Raw genomic sequence first — 22849 nt, forward strand, 5'->3', positions numbered from 1 at the left:
GTTAAAAGTAAAGTGAGTCACCCAAACCAATACAGTTTATGTTAAATTCTATGAATACCTGCTCACATTCCACTAGCTGTAGGAACAATATGCACAGTACTATGCCAGTGTGTCAGGTGCACGTTTGTGTTCATGCACAGGACAGGGATAAGAAGGCTGTAGGGAAGATGGAAGGAAAGGACCAGGAGGGGGATGGTAAATCTGACAAATATCAACGCCAAATTTTGATATATAGTGATTTTGCATTTGACCAAAAGGGTTCCTCTGGGTAGAAATTACATAAACAAATGGAAAAAGAGGGTAAGCCATTGTGTTCAGTATTGAACTGTTAATGATAAATCTGAACTATTTCTGTGTTTTAGAGTTTTACAAAAAATGGCCATCTCAGTTTATTCACACCTTTCCTCAGCAACAGTTCTTATAATAGTACATCTGTACTGGGGTTTTGTTCCTCTTTGTGATCTCCAGGTCTCTGAGATTGGAGGCTTCTTTACCATCACTCTGACTGGGCGACTCCAACATGTTCATATTGTTTTCTGCTGACCAGTTCTTGACCACTTCGCTGTGTGTTTTGGATTATTCTTTTGTTAGGAGTACCAGTAGAGTCCTACCTAGTCAGCGTCCATGGAAACCAGCCTTGTACAGTGTCTGCCTTAAGAAATTGGCATCAGAATTGCTCAGATTCATCAGAATGATCTTGGTGGTGATCTTTGGATTTTTCTTGGCATCTTACACTACCATTCTTGCCAGTGTCAGGGTCACTTCCGACTTCCTATCATGGCCTTTGGAAAACGTGTGGAACTCATTGTGCTTTTTGATTATTTTTTTGTATTGTTTCCACTGACACTTCACAACACTTGGATATAACCTATTTCAGTGTCTTGTAAGCTGTCACAGTGCTCATCTTCTCTCTTCACAAGTTCGCTAAGCTCTTTGCTTTAAATTGACTAGTAAGTAACTAAAGACATGCGGCATCAGCTGTTTTCAATTTGGAGTTTGCTAGAACCCTCTTAAACATTGTGAAAATAACCAGGATTATTTGTTATAGTATAGAAACTGGATTTTAACGAAAATCTGCAGGAATTTTGAAGGGGTATGAATAATTTTGATGTGGTATTTTTCTTAAAAATTAAACATACAAAACATAATAATTATCATCAACATCTTTACCCTTGTTTTCTGTCTTTTGTCATGTGTTTATGTTTGCATTTCCAGGCTAAAGAAACATATTGCTCCAGTAAATACGCACTTTAAATCAAATGTTAGCATGAGAATTTTGGCCTTTTCTGTATCTAGATATGCTAACTAGCTAAACACTCAACACTCATTCTCCAGAGTTACAGACTCCAGTTTTACATTATTTTATTACTGAATGTAGAAGAAATTGGAATAAATTCATATATTGAAAATTTCTATTACAAGACGGCATAACTCTATTTTTGCACTGACTGAATAATTTACTGTGGAAATGTACATTATCCTGATTTAATCAACACAACAGTTGTGCCTGGAGGCTTTCTTTTAATGTTGCAAACTGGAACAGCAGAAAATTTAAATATAAATCAATAAAGACCATAAAGCACCATTTGGGAATTTACCATGCAGAGTCCTTGAGTGTTTAATGAATTCTACACTAGATTTGTCATCAAGGCCAAAGATGAAACATTCAGTACATGGAAGCCTGTTTTCCTTAAGGCAAATACCTTTTGGAGTCTCTGTAAATATAAGTGATGAGCTTATTACATTTATTACATTTATGTAGATGTCGAGTATTACAAGGGATTAGACCCTAGATTTCCTCAAGCATTTTCTATTTTCTTATAGTAAAATATTGGTACTTTTGAAATATCACCTTGTTATTCCTAATGGAGGGGGCATAAAGAAAGCCACAACATGACTTTGGTGTGGTTGAAACATTTTAGCAAAAAAATCACGTGTTGGAAAAAACCATAAACCTCACAGTTTGTGAAGTAGTAAAAAAAACAACAGCTGAGAGAGGGGAGGTGCAGTAGTGGCTCAGTGAATAAAGGAGCATGTCAGTGGGTGAGGAGTGGAGATTAAAGGAAGGTACAATGGAAATGAGTGGCTGCTGTGACAATGGCCTGTCAGCAGCAGTATCGTCACTGTCGCTTAAAAGAACATAGAACATTAAGCAGGAATTGGAGAGGACCAGCTGCTGTGCACATGACGCCACATGCACGCATGCACACACACAACTATACACAGATTGAAACACACCTGCTCGAATACCCTCTACAGAATGAAAAAAGAGCGAAAAATACACACACCTCAACATATAACATCTCTTTCCTGCAATAACAAAATCAAAAACTCACACCCAATGATGTTAAGAATCTTTTTAACCTGATAGTTGAGGGGTTACAAATCAAACATGGGCTTTTACTGCATGTCATTTCCCCAGTCCTGACTCCAACAATGACATTCCTATACAACTAAACTGCATTTTTGGTTACCTTTTAGAGGGAAGCATTTGATTGTGAAGTGTTCAGGTTTAGCTTTGGTTTTTTTTTTTTCTTTTTTGTGCTTTCCGTTTTACTCCACTAATAGTGTACCAGATGGGGAGGAGACGCTTACAACATGCTGCGAAAGGGTCGTATAAACTTAACCAAGTAGTTTTGTCACCAGAACCCAAATAATGAGTAAAAACCACAAGTAAGCAACAACTACAGACGATAATAGTGCCACACTGGACACAGAATCTGGTCTCTAGGGTGAAAAGACATGTTGCTGACTTCGGCCTTCATCCTCCAATCATGCCTCCTTACACTGACTTTGTGGCTCTTTCAGACTAGAAATTTTTCTTACCTTCTATGCATAGGAACATATTTTTTAGAAGGTGGAGTTGCATTTTCTATTCTGCTCTCTTCCCTCACATTTCATCAAGGCAAAAAGAAATAATAAAAGAAAAGCACTTTTGAATAACTGTTCACTGATACCAGCATTTCTCTCCTGGAGCTTAATTAATTGCTGTTGCTGGAATTACCTGTCAACTCTTGTTTTTTTTGACTAGCCTCCTCATATGTGTACCATAATACAGTTGGATGAAAAATTAATGAAAAACCAGGATTAAAAGAGGAGTAGGCAGTATTTTTTGTTTATTTTTTGGTATCACTGGAAAGAAATGCCATACTCAGCTTTTAGCATATTGTTATTAGGTGGTCTGAGAGGAAACTAAGCTTTTGCACCACTTCTTGGCCCCATTTGCACGCTTTCAAACATGTAGCCCGAGATAGAAGCTAGTCACAGAGATTTTTTTCATGGATCAGAATGTTCACATTTTGGTTGTTTCTTCAGAATTTGATTGTTGAGCAAAAATATAAGATTACCTAATAATTACATTTTTCCCCTTGTGTGTTTTGCACTTGTACTGCACAATTAGCACAATTAGTACCATTAGCCATTAGCACCATTAGCACCCAGCTATGGACCCAGTCATGCAACCACATTAAGCCTTTTTATTTTATAGCACAGTAATACCATACAATAATTTATCATTCATTTGTTCATTTATTAGCCTATAGCATAGACTGTATATAAAGAAGAACATCAGATATTGGTTTTCATGAAGACCTGTTTTGAAAATTGTTTTGGTGCCTCCAGCCACCTCCATCTTGGCAGTGCCTGACTCCTTTTAATTCCTGTGTTCCAGATTTCTTCCTACTGTGGCCTTAAGTTTGTCAGTAAAAAAAAACCAGCATCACTGTTCCTTGGCATGGTTTCTCCAAGTCTCTGGATTTCTACAAAGGGGATGAGCAGCCCTTTTTAAAAAACATGTTCCATCATTTAGTGTGTGATGATGCAGGGTTGTTTTGTATGACCAGGCTGTAAAGGCCATAGCATATGATTCACATTCTCTTCATGCTCATCAAACTTGTCCGTGACCTATTGTGAATGGGGACGGTTTCGTCAAAGGGTAAAGTTGATTACTCTGTATTTACAGTATATATGATTTGTAGTGACCCTTCCTTCTAAGGCCGCATATATGGCCGTGTATAGATGCATCCTCCTCCCCTACTGTCCGCTCTGTAAAGGTTGCTATAACTGAAGCCAGGAAGATTTCATTTTTCCCCGTATTCTAACAATCCATGAAATGAATTTAACTGCCATGAGAGGCTAGCAGAGGCAGTAAAATGAGTCTCATGAGTAATACCTGGCAAGTGTTTCAGTATTTAGTGGTCCCCTGCTAACCCTGGACTCTGTATTGGAAGAAAAACTTTGAGCTCAGTGGACTTGCAAAACATTCCCCAACCTCCAGCTTACATTTCCAGCTGTGTAGCAATGCTGCAGGTGAGCAGCTGTTGCTGGAAAAACAATATTTAAGCCAAAAAAGCAGAAGATACAACTGTTTTTCTTGCTGATGTTTTGCCTTATCCAAAGGTCAAGCAGGTAGCAGCATCAGTGATGTTACAAAAAGTTATGACTTAGGCACACGATGCAATTTCTTTTGCGTTGTCAAAGTTAGAGACAAGGAACAAAAGAACTTCTTTAAATCAGTTGATTTAAAAAACTTTGTGTGCCCCCAGCCTTCTTCTAGCTGTGCCAAATAGTAAACACTGAACCTCTCACAGCTTATGTTTTATTTAAACTCAGTTGAAGTTTTTTCAGTGCACATCCTTACGACTGGCCCTGTGGCAGTCCAGACAGTTCCAGAGGACTGAGATGGATAATGAAAGGGACCCACCGTGTACACAAAGAGTGCTTTTTTCCCCTTAATAGCGCAGTAGTATGTCTGTAATGGACCAGTGGGAAGTTAATTAGAACCCATGTGCATTGTTATCAAAGGGACTGATGGGCAGTGGATTGCGATGAAGGGGGCCCCTTGGGTTCTTGAAGACTACCACTGCAGGGGCATCAGGATCCTGATCTCGTACTCTCTTACCTTTGTGTCGTCTTTCCACACTTTCTTTTATGTCTCCTTTGCTTCCTTTACTTCTCTCATTCTCTCTTTACTTTATCAATATCTTTGTTTTCTATTTGTGGTTTAAGGCAGCTTGATGGAAGCTATTAATACTGCATTTAGTGTGTGAGAGAAAGTCCAGTTGAAATTAAATACATTTTTTCATCTGCTCTGAAAATCACATATCTGTGTTCTCCTTTTGAGGAAAAAACTCTAAATCTGATGACTCTGAAGGCCACAGCACAGGATTTACATCATTTTTATCAAACTGTTCAAAGACCCCTCTTGCCATGTGGACGGAGGCATTGTCACTTTAGAAAAGATCTCTCCTTCTAACTTAGAAATGTTTCATCATAAGGTAAAAGTGATCACTGAGAGCTACTTTTTATTGATTTGTAGTGACACTTCCTTCATGTACATGGTTAGAGAATTGTTTCCACACATCTAATCCCATTGCTTGATTTGAAACCTTTATTGCGCAGCGTAATAATGTTGGCATTCTGTTTGCTACAAAGAGACAAAAGCCTAAGACTTAACCGCTCAGTTTAGCCTTCCTTGTAGAGCACTCTTCCTATCTAGCTTAAGCTTGTCTAAGACATGCATTGCTTAACATCATTCTGATGGCAACTAAAGGTGTCAGCTTCATGTGTGAATGACCACCCAGCTCAATCTTACTAGGTTGGACATCAGTTATCAGTTTCAACATGACACAAGTCTGAACTGTGTCCAGTCACATTAACATGTACAAGCATAATTCAAATTGGGTGAAATGATTTGAGGAAGAATTCTTCACATTTCATCTACAATGCTGTTCCAAAAGCATCACAGAGAGCACAAAAGAAACAGTTTGTTAAGGTGATTTACCAACAACAGATGTAATCCAGGTTTTGACAGAACGTTAACAGAAGCTGAAGCATGGTTTATTGCTTGTCGTTACTTGTAGGAGAACTTCCACTCCTTTCCTTTGACTTTATTAAATACCTGCAGCATCAGCCAACAGCAAAATACATATGAGCGTCTCCAAGGAGAGAGAGCTGAGTGCATTTATCCGCTAGCAAAAGCAGTAACTTCATTAATTACTAATAATTAGAAATTATCCCTGATGTGGAGACAGGTTCAATCAGGGTCTTTCTTCAGGGCACACTGTTTGCTTTTCCTCACATCAGACAGGTGAGCTGTCACACAGAGTCACAGTTAATCAGCTGCAGTTAAATCATTTGTTACAGCTGCTGTCCTCAGGTTGACTCTGTGCAAACTGGTCGATACGTTATCACGGACAGAATTTTTAGGGCTTAGAAAATCGTAAACTGGCTTGTTAGTTATTTAGCCATTAAATTTAGTCTTTTGTTAATTAGTGTGTTATTATGCATTGGAACACTTGATGTACTGTTGGGTCTTGCATGTATGCCAAATACTGTCTGCGTACCATGATTCTCTCTGTCACTATGGTGGGTATGTCTGCATGAAGGCATTTAGAACAGAAACCCGTGTCTGAATGACAGAATAATCATTTTAATAGAAAGATGAGGCCAGCAATGTTCTGTATTCAATGTCTGTAAAGAGCTTTAGAGACATACTATTATCAGGCATCTTAGCGTGTGAAGCAAGGTACCAAGCAAACATTCACTGGTGAAACTTCCACTAGTAACACTTTTTTCAGGCTAGATAGTTCATTAGCTAAGTACCAGCAAATGCCATTTCAGTCAATCAATCAGTCAATAAATCAGACTTTATTTATATGGCACTTTTCATACAAATACAATGCAACACAAAGTACTTTACAAACATAAAATGCAATATAACAGTATAGTACAGTACTTTGGGTCATTTAGATACCTGTGTGTCCAGTACCAATGCTTAAAAACCCATCCATGGCTGGTGAGTTACGGCACAAATCTGTTTAGTCTGTTTGTCTGCAAACATCTTAATGCCCCACCAAAGAGTGCAGTATGCAAGATTTTAAACAGGAATACAGTGCTAATATAGCAGCGAACAACAGCTTGCTATGTTAAGATTTAGTGGAGTAATGGCATCCTCAGCAGAGTGAAGTCACATTCCCTCTGTGTGCGTTGAAATCCAAGTCTCTCTGTTTCCATGTTTTACCTGCAAGTCCAACTGTGCATGTATGTTGATGCATGTGAGACCCTCCAGTTGAAACTGTTGACCCCCCTTGGGCTTATAAATACACTAAGAGTGGATGGACCAAGGGTGGAATAGAGCAAACTCGGTCATTCCACAGATCCTTTCTGGTCCAATGAATTGTGGACACCAACACACATGGAGTGGAACAAGCATGAGCTGATATTAAGTGAAGGAAAGGTGGCGTTAAAATTCATTACAGCTATTTAGTTTATTTTTACAATGTAGGACTGGGCTAATGGTTGTGACTGGATAGTTTTTTTGTTGGATCTCATGTACACAACCTTTCTGGTTGTAAGCGAAAATGAAGGTAGAGTGAATTAGTCACCTTTTCAGGAATTTTTTTGCTGAACTCTATGCCTGTGTATTAGTGATAAAATGTAATAATATGTGTACACATGCTAAAATGCTAACATTAGCAAATTCATATGCAATATCTGCATACTAAAAGGATGGTGCTACAAAACTCAAAATAAGCTCTTGGGCAAGGAAAATGTTTGTTAAATGAAGAAAGCACCTTCAGCACTTTGGGATTTGATCAGTTTGGTCACATGGGATTCCAGATGCTGATGACAAACTACTGTGCAAACAAATTGGGAGCACAACTTACTGCTTGATGCTTGCTCTTATCTTGTTTTTAATGCTAGCTGTGAAAAACAAGGAAAAGGAGAATTAGCATGTTTTAGCATTGTAATAACGTAGATGTTAATGGCATGACAGGACGTGACTGTCTGTTTGAAGTAGGCGTAAGAATGGATCTCTGATCTTATGGTATGAAATGCAAAACAGCCTGTAGATCTGACTTCACATACACGCAAACACACAAACCTCTCAAACATACAAATACACTCATAGATACTTTGCACTCTGTGACCTTTTCAGTTTCAGTTCGAACGTTGAGTACTTTAAGTGTATGTGACAGGCATAACGAATGAGACAAATGGGACATCAGAGGAGAGAGATGCTGCTCAGGGTGTGCAGAGTATGCAAAGAAAGAAGAAAGACAGCCTCTAGATACAGCGGTTACAGTGGTAGAAATCCCTCATAGTACCGCTTTGCTCTTGTAACTCTGCAGTTGCAGAAACAGAGGTATCTCAAAGTGTACAATAACTGTAGAATCTCAAGCGGACAATTCCTAGAATCTCACAGTAAACGCACAATGTAATTTCTTGTATTTACAGTCAATGATAGATCAGAAGTTCAGCAAATATGTTTCATTCTACCGTCTACATTCCACAAGGGCTGCCTGTGCACATAAACTGATGAGCCACATCATTAAAACCACCCGTCTATTATTGTGTAAATTCCTCTCATACCTCCAAAACAGCTCTGACTCATTGAGGCCTGGACTCTACAGAGCTCTGAAGGTGTCCTGTGTCCTATCAAATGAAAATGTTGGCAGCAAATCTTTTAAATCCTGGATGCTGTGAGGTTTGGCATCCATGGATCAGACTTGTTTTTTCACCACAGATGCTAGATAGGATTGATATCTGGGGAATTTAAAGGCAGAGTCAAAACCTTGAACTCTTCAAGGTGTCATTTCTATCATATCTGTCATGTTGTTCAAACTGTTCCTGTACAGTTGTTGAAGTAAGGCAGAGCATGTTATTCGACTGAAAGAGATCACTGCAATCAGGGAATACTGCTGCCTTGAAAAGGTGTGTGTGATCTGAGGTAGTGTGTAAGTGGGTAGTACATGTAATAGTGCCAGGACCTAACAATACCCTGCAGAACATTGAAAAACCACACCATCAACTGCTATCTTTCCTTAGACCATTTTAGTATGTAGGAACCACTGCATACTGGGAAAACACCAGAAGACCTGCTGTTTTAGAGATGTTCTGACCAAGCCGTCTAGCCATTACAATTTAGCCCTTGTCAAAGTGTCTCAGATCCATACGCTGCTCAGTTTTCCTGCTTCTAACGCATCAACTTCAAGAACTGACTGTTCATTGACTGTCTAACATCCCATCTCTTGACAGGTGCCATAGTAACTACATAATCAATGTTATTCACTGCACCTGTCAGTGGTTCTCATGTTGTGCCTTATTGGTGTAGAGCAGGTTTCATCGGTAGCAACCTGACTTTAGACAAATAAAAGAATCCAGTGCGTGCTTTGGCCTGGAAATCCCCACAGACCTTTGCTGTGAGTAGTTCACAGTGTTCGTTTGAAAAGACAAGCCTAGTGTTTTTCATTCTCAGTATGTGTTTCAACCCACATTGATTTGTTCACTTATTGTGCTATTGTCTACAGTTTGCCAACAATGTCTTCTTTCATCCTCTCTCTCTCTTAAAATGTTCTTTTTTATGATGTAACAGACAGGCAGAAGCACATTAACTCACAACTGTGTGTTTTTCTCTCTGCAGAGGGCTTGGCTGTAGGGGTTGGTTTTGGAGCCATAGGAAAGACTTCGTCTGCTACCTTTGAGAGTGCCAGGTAAGACTGATGTCAAGGCAAGGAAGCGTACATACCAGACACGTCTTGGTTTATCCAAAACATCTCGCTCCAAAGTTACAAGTGAGGAATGAAGACTGACAGGTTTGTCTATTGATTTTAGTATTGACTATGGTGAAATCTTTTATATAATGTTCTAGCTGGAGACATAATTATGGATTCAAGTGGTATCTTGCAAGTATAAAACTTGAGATTGTTAAGTTTAGATATGAAGTTGAAATGGTTAGGTTTGTGTTCAGTTTTAAGATGGTTGTGATTGGTTTAGTGGGCTTAAGGTTACTGTGAGAATATGGTCAGTTAGTCCATCTGTGCCTATACCTAGACTATGTTGCATGCTACTGACATCTAGTGGTGACATGATGGAACTGTAAGTACATGTGGAATACCCTTACAGACTTTTCAGCAGCAAATTGTGCATTCTGTATGGATGCATTTGACACAACAGAATGGGAATTTCAGAAGAAGGCATTGATTAATTATACTCAAAGTGCTTTTATAATACAAGGTAGGTTATTGTAGTTGAACACAAAACTAGTCTAGTCCACTAGCCACCTTTCTGGTGACAATTATGCTGTTAGCAAGCAAAACGATGAAGTGAAGTCAGACTCAGATTCAGAAAAGTTTTATTGACAATAGGTTTTCATATACAAGGTATTTGACTTGGTGTTTTAGCACATAACAGTAAACAGTGGTATGTAAATGTAAGTGTTGCCGTTCAGAAGGTAATAAATATTACAAAAATAAGCAGCAGTGTTAAGTCAAAGTGGCAGCAAATGTTATAAAGGAATTATTAGTCACAAAAAGTAATACTTCAGGTGTGCAGGAATGTGCACCCGTTTAATCCCACTGGCAACAATCGTTGCCGCTCATTTTTCTTTTAATTTTTATTCTCCGAAAGTGTTGTTTTGGCTTTGGACAGCTAATGCAAGTTTTAAAATCAAAGAATAGGTTGTCTCCTCTAAATTGCATCAATGTCATCATTTCTATGTCCAACAGATGAATGTGGCAGTTCAGGCATCTGTAATCATCTCTGCTCTGGTTGTTGGCAGTTTTTATGTCCACACCACATGCTGTTGATCCAAATAACGATGTTAAACTGCATCACAGCTGCTGAGAACATGGCAGCTATCTGGTCCTGTGCTGTGTGTGGGAGTTGTTGAGAGGTAGACTTCTGTCTGGAATCACAGATGTGACTCTGATTATGAAAAATGTATTGCAGCTAAAAGCCATGTCTGGGATGAGTGTTGCCAGAATGTCCTTAGCACTTAAAACATTTAGTGTTTTCTCATTTGTAAAACACATAAAGCATATCCAGGATTAAAAGCAGTCTTTTTGTTTTTTGTTTTTTTTTTTAAATTAGGACAACAAAATCATTTCATACACAAATCCTATAAATCCAACATTTCTGTAAAGAATTCCTGCTTCATGCAGTTGTTGGATTAATTCTACAGCCATTCATTTTTCCCAGAGCTTGAACTCTGGTGACCTTTGCGGTCCTCTTCTTTAAGTTGTTGAAAAACTTGAATCGGGATCAGAATGATCTGGATTTTGAAATCTCATGTTTTACTATCCAGGATCAGGTAATCCATCTTACTTTTGTACCAATTTTTCATCGCAGCATTGGACCGAGTCACTCTGTTCCAGATACAAACTTTTTAACATCATCAAAGCTTATTGCCAGCTCTGAATGCTACTACTTTTTGCAATGTAGGGAAGTAGCTGTGTGAGGACTAATATACAGGTTTTTATTTGAGGTAACTTCGTTGAATTTTTCTTCATTTGTTTAGAGACTAGCTTTTGGAAGTTCTGTTTTTAGGAGGCACTGCCACACAACCATCATTTTTAAATAATATACAGCAATTAATGACAGTTAAGATTACATATATTAGTTTTGATTGATATTGACAGCTGTTTGAAAGATTATTTCATGGCGACAAATTATAATTTTTTTTAATCTTTTCTATACTATAAGCCTTAGTAGGTGGACTAAGTAGAATGTCTACTTTATCTAGTTACTCTACCAAGGAACACGGTGGAGTTGTGCGACGATCGGCGTTGGGTTGTCTGTCTGTCTGTCTGTCTGTCTGTCTGTCTGTCTGTCTGTCTGTCTGTCTGTCTGTCTGTCTGTCTGTCTGTCTGTCTGTCTGTCTGTCTGTCTGTCTGTCTGTCTGTCTGTCTGTCTGTTCGCAACATTACTCAAAAACATGTTAACAAATTTTTATGAAATTTTCATGGAAGGTCAGAAATGACACATCTATCAAGTGATTAGATTTTGGCATGGATGTGGCTTGTAGTCTGGATCAACGGATTTATTAAAGATTTGTGTATTGCGAGATAGCGACACGGCGGTACTGTAGCTATGACAACAAGTGAACACTACGTCAGCTGCCTGCTGATGATCACATGATTGCGATCCTACTACATATCAACCGCTGCAGACTTATAGGGACTGAACCGTCGCAAATGATACAAGGAACAGTTGATTAAGTTGTTGGGTTGTTTCCGAGTCCCATCAATTCCCGCCACCCACTACACATTTAGGTCACGCGATTCGGTATCTGTACATAACGTACACATGCATAACACACGCCTGTGCACAACGCAAGGTCATTTTGTTTGTGGGTACATCTATATTAAATAGTCACATTCGATGTTGCCGTGATTTCTGATCATCAATAACTGATAAACAGATGCTGCATTTCTAAAAAAAAATAAAAAATACTGCATTTCTGACAATGCCATATGGGGGAATGAACAGCCTTGACGGAGTACTGCCCTCTCTGAGTGCTTTTGTCGTTTATCACTATAAGAGTTACACAAATCAAGTGCAAATATACAACAAACAAATGCATATTCACTGCAAATGTTATTTGACCAGATTGACATTTTTTTTTAATTGTATTTAAAGTAAAGAAAAAAAAACAAATAATAACATGGGGAACAGTATATCTGCTAAACATGTTAGCATTTCCATGGTAAGCATGTTAGCATTAAAAGCACTGCTGTCCTCAGAGAGTGGCTGCCATAGTCAATAACTCTCACTGTTGTTTTCCTTACATCTGGTGAGATGGGAGAAACTTTTTTTTATTTTTAAATAGCCCTTGGTGGTCAGTTGCTATTATTTGCTGCAAAGAGAAATGGTCTCACTATAAATTGTTTTGTGTTGCAGAAATTTGGCCATCGGTATTGGCATCCAGAATTTCCCAGAAGGCTTGGCAGTGAGCCTGCCGCTCCGAGGTTCAGGGGTCTCAACTTGGACAGCCTTTTGGTAGGGAAAGACACAAGTCTGTTCCTAAACACTGTGTCTGAGAATGCATTAATTAAACATCTCTTTGCAAAAGCTTGGCCTGAGTACACATACAGTTGTGAACAAAAGTTTACATACACTTGTAAAGACCATGTACTCTACCGTTCAAAAGTTTGGGGTCACCCAGACAATTTCATGCTTTCCATGAAAACTCACACTTTCATTTGTGTGCTAGCATAATTGCACAAGGGTTTTCTAATCATCAATGAGCCTTTCAGCACCATTAGCTAACACAATGTAGCATTAGAACACAGGAGTGATGGTTGCTGGAAATGTTCCTCTGTACCCCTATGGAGATATTCCATTAAAAATCAGCTGTTTCCATATATAATTGTCATTTACCACATTAGCAATGTCTGGACTGTATTTGTGATTATTTTAATGTCATCTTCAATGAAAAAACTGCCTTTCTTTCAAAAATGAGGACATTTCTTAGTGACCACAAACTTTTGAACTGTATCGTATATCATGGCATTCTTGGATTTCCAATTTCCTCCTCCTACAGCTCTTAATTTCTATTATGAAATTATTGAAACACATGTCTTTGCCACAAAAAAAATCAATCATGCATTTTGGTTCTTCTTAAATTTATTGTAGATCTTCTAGAAATATGACAAAATCTGCTGGGTCAAAAAATAGATTATCAGTTTTGATGACATAAACAGTTGTGAATCTCAGCACAGATCTGAAAAAGCAAATCATTGACTTGAACAAGTCAGGAAAGTCACTTGGAGCCATTTCAAAGCAACTCTCAAATCACCTGTGCCAATAGCTGTTTGTATATACAAAGTGCATTGTACAGTTGTGTGACTGCCATGATTGCGAAGAAAACACAAGCTTTCACCTGCTGCTGACAGACAATTGGTTGTCAGACAGGATGGTCAAGAGTCAAGCAAGAATGACCTAAAGTCAGGTCTGCATTGAATTATAAGCTGCTGAACACAGCTGTCAGTGTCCACAGTCAAGTATGTTTTACATTACTATGAGCTGAGGGGCTGCCATGTAAGAAGGAACCCTTTCTCTAGACACAGCACCTTAAGGCTCAGCTGAAGTTTACTGCTGATGACATTAACAAAGAAAAGCCCTTCTGGAGTAAAGCTCTGTTAGATGCAACAAAAATTCTGCTATTTGGCCGCAGTGACCAGGAATGTATTTGGATGAGAGAAAATAAGGCCTTTAACTCCTGGTGGTGGTGGTAATATGCCCATGTGGCTGTTTTTTGCGCACTGGAACTGGTGCTTTACACAAAGTAAATGGACAAATGAAAAAAGAGGATTACCTCCACATTCTTCAGGAAAACCTAAAATCATCAGCCAAAATGTTTGGCTTTGGATGCAGTTGGGTGGTCCAAGAAGACAATGACTCCAAACGCATTAAAAGTTATAAAGAAACTGTAAATCGGTTAAGTATTAAGGTTTTAGACTGACCTTCCCAAAGTCCTGACAAAGCAGATTGTATCATATTTCCAAAAGACCTATTATGAATTTATGAACAAACCAAACTGCCTGGTTGTTTCTTGTTATAAATACATGTGTTTCAATGATTCCATCATAGAAAACTAAGAGTTATAGGAGTCATTGGAACCTCAACACTGCCATAATGTACATGGTCCTTACAAGTGTGTGTAGACTTTTGTTGAGAACACTACATTTACATTTTTAAAGCTGTACCCTTACTGTCAGTGCTCTATCGTCAGGTATGGTCAGCTGAGCGGGATGGTAGAACCCATTGCTGGGTTGCTTGGTGCCATCGCTGTTGTTTTGGCAGAACCTTTGTTGCCATATGCGCTGGCATTTGCTGCCGGTGCGATGGTCTACGTGGTGGTGGATGACATCATACCCGAAGCTCAAATCAGGTCAGAAGGAAAAGGAGGGAAGAGGGTGGACGATATTTTGTTACAGACAATTTTAAGAGTGAAGCACGGATGAGTCTTACGCTAATCTCCTGTTTCTTCAGTGGAAACGGGAAGCTAGCATCCTGGACCTCCATCCTGGGCTTTGTAGTGATGATGTCACTCGACGTGGGGCTGGGCTGATGTCGCCATGACGACCAGGAAAGACCCTCAGTGGCCATGATGTCATCACAGTGATGCAGACCTCAGTTTTAAACAGGGGACCAAATGAAGTGTTTCTTTCTGAAACATTGTTTATCCATTTAGTTTAAATTGTTTCTACTTGAAGTTCACCAGTGATTTCACAACCATGGAACTGTTTTACAAACCAAGCTGTAAGGATGATTGTACTTGAACATTTATCTTTATTGTGTAATTTACATGCTAGCAGTCATCACCTAAGAGCAGCTGACATGTGTGTCATTTTTTTTTCAAATGTTCAATATCTGATTTAGGAATGAACTTATAGATATATCATGAATATTCTTCTGATTCCACAGCTGGGGAATGTTTTTTGCAGCTTTTTGAGGTCATCTTTGAGAACTTGAGAACTTTATTTTAAACAAAATTTCTTTTATGAAATTAATTTTCACTTTTCTTCTTCCTGTTTAACCATAATGACAAGACTTGGATCACTTGGCCTTTTCATTGTTTGACTGGCACCAGCAAAATGAATCAAATGAAAAGTGGGTTGGAAAACTTTCCTTATGTTATGAGAAGAGTTAGATGTTTGTCATTTAGCTTCAGAATTATATTTTTAAACAAAAATATAAAATTATTCCAAATTTTAATTTTCCATCTGTGTGTTTTGTGCTTTTATTTCTACTGTTCTAATGCTGCCCATTGGAGTCCACAGTAACTGAGTCACACACCCACATTATGCCTTCATGTTGTATAGCACATTAGTACCATGTAATAATTTGTTGAAAAGGGTAATTAGCCACAAAAACCAAAACCGTTCTTTACACCAGGCTGTAAACATGTTTACTTCTGATGTAAAGTTGGGCTTTTTAACGTGGGGGTGTGCTGGCTGACTTGCTTGTGGAATCTGCCTCAAGTGGCCAGTCAAGGAACTGCAGTTATTGTCACTTCTGCGTTGGCTAAATTATTTAGCCACCAGTGCAAAACACAAATGTAAAATTTAGATATTCAGGGTTTTTTATGTTTTTGTTGGAAAAATCAAACCCTCAAGCAACCACCAACACAGGACCAATAAAAACTAAAACAAGAGACAACAACAGAAAAAATGCTGATGAAAATTTCCAACCTATTTTCTATTTGATTTGTTTTAAAGTGTGGTTTGGTGTGAATTGAAGAACTCTGAGCGTTTGGTAATTGATAGGACTGCCAGTGAGTTAGCAGATTTTGCTCACTCCACTCTTACTTCTGCTGTGTCATCTGTCACCGCAAAACATCAAAGTACAATGTGATTGTTTGAAGCTGCTTGATATTCTTCACAATGTTTATTTTGTCTGTTTTGTTTCTGCATCATAAACCTCTATGAGCATCACTTCCAGTAATTTGTTGACTTCTGCAGTTATGGTACTTTATTCTCTTCTGTAACAAACTGAAAAGAACTGATTTCGTCTGCTTCCAAATGAGTGCCTTCTTCTTTATAGGGCACAGACAGTCTCCTGCCGTGTACAGGTCAGTCTGAGGAATCACATGTTGTTGTCCATGTGTGGATATTTAAATCAGTTTAGCCAGTTAACACTGAATTACATGTGAAATATTTATACAATTAAACAACCAAATGATTCTCAGTTTGCTTCAAGCTGCGATTTTTCTATGTTGTTTTTATCTGCCTTCTGTAGAGCCATTGTTTCTAACATGAACCTTCGCCCTGCAGGTTGCCTTGGCAACAGATCCTGTAAAACCTAATCTGGAAGATGTCAGGTAACACTAATGACTTTACCCTGTCATTAATTACAGTTAATCAATGACAACAGATTTCTTAAAAGCATCACTCAGCAAAGATCTCACAGAGGTCAACTGACAAAACATTATCTTCTGTGTGCAGCGCTTCCAGGAAAAATCGCCAAAAAAACAAAAATAAGAAGAAAATAATAATATATATTCAGTTTTAAGAGCTCAACATGACAGATCATCTTCACAAATAGGAAATTATTAATCAGCACCTCACTGCTGTTATCTGCAAATTAACAAAGCAGTTAAAATCCTTATTTCCTTTCCTGGAAGTCCAGAATATTCATAAATAAAGAGATCAGTGAGTGTAAAGATGCTCCCATAGCTCTAATCTGCACCAGTTTTTTGCTGTCATCAAGTGCCGAGTCTTTGAACTGTGTCTGTTCACCTGCTGCCTCGCTGTGGCTGAGCAGAAAGGCTTCATTGCCCTCTTGTGGTGAAAATATGTCATTAACCCTCGTGTCGTCCTGCGGGTCAAAATGACCCATTTAAAAGTTTAAAAATGTGGAGAAAAAATAATAATCTTTTCACAGTGAAACGGCTGATATCCACATTTTTAACATTTTTGGGAAATCTTTGAACATTTTTGGTGGAAAAAAAGAAATGTTAAAAATGTTTCTTAAGAACATTCACAAAAAAATCAACCAAAATCCAGCGAATTTCGCTGGATTTTGGTTGATTTTTTGTGAATGTTCTTAAAGAAAATATTAGAAGTTTTACTGACATATATGTAATCAGTTTAGATATTTTTAGGATTTTTTGGAAGCTTTTTACTAATTTTTTGAAAATATTTACAAGAATTTTCTTTCCAAATTTGGGGGATTTTTTAAAATTAAACTTTTAAGGGAAACTTTGAAGGAATTATTGGAATTTTCTTCCTGAAGGTTTCGCAATTTTTCAGAAATTTGGGGGATTTTTTTTTTTTTCGCTGAATTTTGAGATTTTTTTTTCAGACAAGGAAACTATAGTTTTTGGTGCCTGTAAATGAGGACAAGAGGAGGGTTAAATAACGCAGAAAGCCTTGGAGTCTGGCCAGGCTTTTCTTCAGGAGGAAATGACATCATGTGGAGCAGGTCATGTGATCTGGAATTAACACACTTCCTTGAGAGGTGTTTTTGTAATGGGTAACTTAGTTGGAAGTGATTTCTCGGACGTAGATTTCCATATAAAATGTGATATATTGCCAAAAAAGAAATATCTGCCATGATTATCTCAACTTAATAAAAAGACCACTGCTGCACTCGCAGCTCATTTGGAGAAAATCAAACACCATACAATTTGGAGTTGTTTTGAAAGTCAGAACTTTTGGGCAAAGCAGCAGCAAGCTCTCAAGTTGTTTTGTCTGGAAATGAATTAAATGCTCATCATGAGGCTTTTCTGACCCTTATTCTACCAACTAAAGACAATATGAACCAAACATCACAGTAATAATGTTTGCAGCTTAAAAGGTTTATCTCAGTCATGAAATTATATTATTTATGTATTTATTTCTTTAAATTGTGCAGGCAGGATTAATGAAGCAGACAAAAAATGTCTTTTGAAATCCTGTTTTGAACAGTGATGCTGAGTTTGGACACATCAGCTGCAGGACTCAAAGATGATTTTAGTTTAAAAATGTAATTTTCATGATTTTGTTCCCACTAAAGTCACTCAAAACAGATTCCACATCTTATATTAATAATATATATTTTTTTAAAACATTAAATTAATTAACATTAATTAACATTTAAAACTGCTGCACATACATGGAAAAAAGAAATGTACAGTATAGATCATTCATTTAACTGCGTATCAACATTTTCCACGCACAGGCCCGTGCGTGTTCTATTGGAAGCCATGGCAACAGCACATGATGCGCCTATAAAAGGCCTGCAGACCTTCCATCGTTCTCTTTTGCACTTGGACGTCTTCGTGATCGTTTCGCAAAAGGACCCGAAAGCTGGATAGCTGAGCTCGAAAGCTTGTTGGAAAGTAACTTTTTGACGGAAAAAACTCATCGGACACCCGGAGGAAGTTAAAGAAGAAGAAAGAAGAAGAAGACAGCAGCAGTCGGAGAGAAGCAGCACCTGTCCAGACAGACACCATGGAGGTAGGAACATTTAACTCGTGATTTTTCTGTGTTTAGTTCATTAAATGACCTCTTTTCAGTACAAAAATGGAAGTTTGTCATGTAACAGAATTTGTGTGATAGTGATGTTTTCTGGGTGTGACACTGTTCAATTTTACTGTAAAAATGCCAAGTTTATTTGTGTAGCACGATTCACACACAATGCAATTCGAGGTGCTTTAAAATGGCAAAGAAATACATTCAGAAAAATGATTTAAATGTAGACATACATTAAAATCATAGAAATAAAATATAAAAGTAGACATCGAGATAACAAAAGTGCATTAAAAGACAAAATAGATTGAGCATCGAAAAGAAAGCTGCAGTGAACAATATGATTTAAAAGGTCGCTAATAATGCTGTTGTAATCTGCTAAAATTGTTTTTTTTTTTTTTTAATTCATTAGGGGCATTAATTAGTCAAAATTAGCTTAAATGTGTAGAAACAAAATGGCGACTGCATCATTTTTTTAAAAAAGCTCAAATCTGTATTTTTGGTAACCATGGAGACGATGGAACTATTAGGAGAAGTTAGGAGGAGACGTCACGTCGTCAGAACGTGCAGGTTAAAACGATGCAGCTGAGTTTGAAGATGTTCAGAGCTGATCCTGTTTATAAATGAATGTTCAGATGTTTAAAACTCACCGTCAGATTTGTGTTGTTCTGAACTCAGAGCTGAAGTGAACTCAGCGTCTGACTGTTAGAAACTGTGGAATCTGTCATGTATCATCACTGAGGAGACTTAAACTCCACGTGTTGTTATTTCATCAGTCTGAAATGTGTTTTCACTCATTGTTGTTTTATTATTCAATTTATATTTCACTCCGAGTCAGACAGAGAGCTGTTTTGTTGTTTTATTATACAACTGTGAGTGACTGTATATGTGCGCGTCCTGCGTCAAGGCGCCACGGTCTCCTCACAACTCTTTACAACTTCTAACCTGGAGATTCATATAAAATAATAATAATAAAAAAAATCTTACTATAAAACTGTTTACAGAAGCTCACGTTTGTTTATTAATTTCGGATGAGGCTTTCTGTTGGATGCGCATAATATGGTGAGGGTAGCCAAGGGTCAGCGTGCGTAATTACGCACGCGGTTTTGCGCGCTGCAGCTGGTCGGTGTATCAGTGTTTTATGGTGGTGATGGAGAATGTGGCATCATCTTGTAAACACTCTCTGTGGATCACTGAAGGCCCTCAGAGCCTCTTTTCAAACTTTCTGATAAAAATTCATTTTAATATGTTATGAGACAAATTGGGTTAATTGGGTTGATTGTGGTGAATCCGGTAAAATGATGCTTTTACATGTGTAACTTTGTAGATTACCGAATGTGAGTGTATTTAAATCCGTGTTTATTCATATTAGGATAAATTTGTGGAAGTGACAGATATAAATATGACTCCAGCCAGATATTATAAGAAGAATATAATATGTTTTTAAAGTCTACACTGAATATTACTATTACAGAAATATCCAGTGATCTCAGAAAACATCACTGATGATGCGTTTAAGTGCATCAACATGATGTATTACACTGTAAAAAAATGCTGTTTGTTTTTAAATGTAATGCTATTTTTGTTATTTTTCTGATTATTTTTCCTGTTTTGCAAAATTACAAATAGTAACTAGTAAGATCACAGAAAAAAATGTACACGTTAATTGTGAAAACACAAGTAACTGACATGATCATTTCCACATAAGACATTTTATAATTTGCAATTTGTTTTATTCCAACATGTCACTATAAAATGACACTGTTTTGTACTGTATTTAAATAGACAAAAAGTATCAGACATTTTCCAGATATTTCCTATTATTTTCACTTTTTTAACATTCAATGCAATATTCCACTAATTTTTATGTATTTTTTCTGGCATTCTTGCTACTAGACTTTCTCCATTTTTTACAGTGTGTACGTTAAAAGTATAATAGGTAAGCTATAAAATGAGGGAGATGTAGAAGCTAAATATATACAAGTTGGTTTGAGATGTTGCAGAGCTCTGTGTGCACATCTCTGCTGAATAAAGACACACAAACTGTGGATTTAAATGGAACGATGTCCGTGCAGAAATAGAAGTACTGCCTGTTGTACACAGTAACTTTACTGCAGTAAAACCTCCATGTATGCGTTCTGTAAAGTGCAACAACATGATGCTCCTCATTCAGCTCCTCTGTTACATGATATTAAGGAGCAGAAACCTGTGAATCATGTCCGTCTTTGACATCAGTAACTGAGCAGCTTCAACATTTTCTGTCCTCAGACTGATTCTGAACGTTTTCTGTATTTGTCCTCTTTGACTGTAAAACAGTTTTTTCTGTCATCAGATGAATATAAACATGTGAGGAGCAGAAACTGTTTGCGTTTGTTGATGCAGCAAAAGTGAAATGTTGCTTTGTTTCTGTTTTCAGCCTCGTCACCCCGCCGCCTCCTCCCCCAAGGTCTCCCCCTCTCACACCCACACACTCTCACTTCTCCTCCTCCTCCTCCTTCCCTCCCTCATCTCCCCCCTCACCCACCTTTTTCTTCGCCTCTCTCTCCCCTGGCTCTCCCTCCTCACCTATCTCACCCACCTCCTTCTCTCCTTGCTCTCCCTCATCACCTAACTACATTTTAACCCCAGACACTTGCATGTCTGCAAATGTGTGTAATTGTATTAGTTTTACTCAGAAACAAATATTTTTACATTGTGAAATATTAAAATGTCAAATTCTTTTAAAATTCATAATAATGTGTTATTTCAAAGTATAGCTTTCCAGAGCAGCATAGCTGTTTAATTAAATTCACGTGTGCTGACGAGGACCAGAGGGCGGGAACACATTACACCAGTTTTAAAGTTGGTGCATTGGCTCCCCGTCCGCTTCAGGATCGATTTTAAGGTTCTTTTATTAGTTTTTAAATGTCTTAACGGCCTTGCGCCTTCTTATTTATCTGATCTGCCGGCGCCCCCAGTGGTCATGGCCTGCGACTCCTCCCAGTGTGGACGACCCCAATGGAAGCGTTTTCCACAATCGTCAGTGCCATGCCATGTCTCCCTACTGTCAGTGGTGGGAGTGTGTGTCTGTGGGTGTGTGTGTGTGTGTATGTGTGTGTGTACGTGTGCGTGCTTCTGCAGTTGTGTCCATATATGTATATATGGAGGGAGGGAGGGATGGGTTTTCTTGTTTTTAATGTTTTTAATGTTGTAAAGCACTTTGCGTTGCATTTTTAACTGTATGAAAAGTGCTCTATAAATAAAGTTTGATTGATTGATTGATGTTTGTAAAGCACTGATTCAGAACATAAATGACCTCAGGGCACCTCATATCGTGGGTCACCCAGCAACCCAACAAATCCAGTGATTCTAGTAGGAAAACTCCAGCAGAACCAGGCTCAGGGACAGTGGCATTAGTCTCGCCTGGTTAGGGTGATTGTAAAGAGGAGAGAGGAAGGGACAGCAGACAGACACAGATAATAAATGTAACACGAGAACAATAAACACTCCAGAGTTTGGTCGGATTTGTAACCACAGATCAGAGTAGTGCCACTCCAAAGAACAAAGATACCTGCAGACAAAACACAAACTAGAGCAGAAAGAACACACAAAGTTAGAAACATGGAATGGTAGCATATACATGCATGATTTCCTGGTTTACAACATACTAACAATATATATTATGTAATATATTTTTCTTCTGATGTGATTTTTTTGCCTTGCTCTTCTCCAAGTACGTCATAGTACATACTGCAGAAAAATGTAATTCCATGTTTTTTTGTACACAAGACAATGTAGCGTTTTCATCCCCACTGTCAACACCATGTTTGCCCATATTTTCCATGTATCATTTTTCAGGGTATTGGCCTCAGTTTTTCAATTGGTCGAGCAATTTGGTATAATATTTAATACTGTAGGGTCTTGATCCTAACATTTGGATTAGTCTGGTAAATTCATATAAAAATAACATTGTCGGGTCTTAATACAGGTATTAAAATTAATCAAGTATAGTCATATAAAATGCCATATTGTAGGGTGTTAACGCTGACATTTAAATTAGCCACATTTTTCTTATATATAATATTGGAGGATCTGAACCTTAATATTCAAATCAGTCAGGTAAATTTATGTAA

At 37.9% G+C, this 22849-nt stretch overlaps 1 protein-coding gene across 2 annotated transcripts in view; it reads left to right on the forward strand.

Moving 5' to 3' along the window:
* LOC111571618 (zinc transporter ZIP11) overlaps positions 1-16473 on the forward strand; it is a 182643-nt gene extending 166170 nt beyond the window's left edge. For both annotated transcript variants that reach the window (XM_023274873.3, XM_023274874.3), the window contains exons 7-10: positions 9425-9494; positions 12682-12780; positions 14516-14674; positions 14776-16473. In XM_023274873.3, the coding sequence (XP_023130641.2) occupies positions 9425-9494; positions 12682-12780; positions 14516-14674; positions 14776-14854 (407 nt within the window). In that variant the 3' untranslated portion in view covers positions 14855-16473. The remainder of the gene's footprint in view (positions 1-9424; positions 9495-12681; positions 12781-14515; positions 14675-14775) is intronic.
* The last annotated feature ends 6376 nt before the right edge of the window (positions 16474-22849 follow it).

This window comes from Amphiprion ocellaris, chromosome 18 (assembly GCF_022539595.1).
Source record: "Amphiprion ocellaris isolate individual 3 ecotype Okinawa chromosome 18, ASM2253959v1, whole genome shotgun sequence".
NCBI lineage: Eukaryota > Metazoa > Chordata > Actinopteri > Pomacentridae > Amphiprion > Amphiprion ocellaris.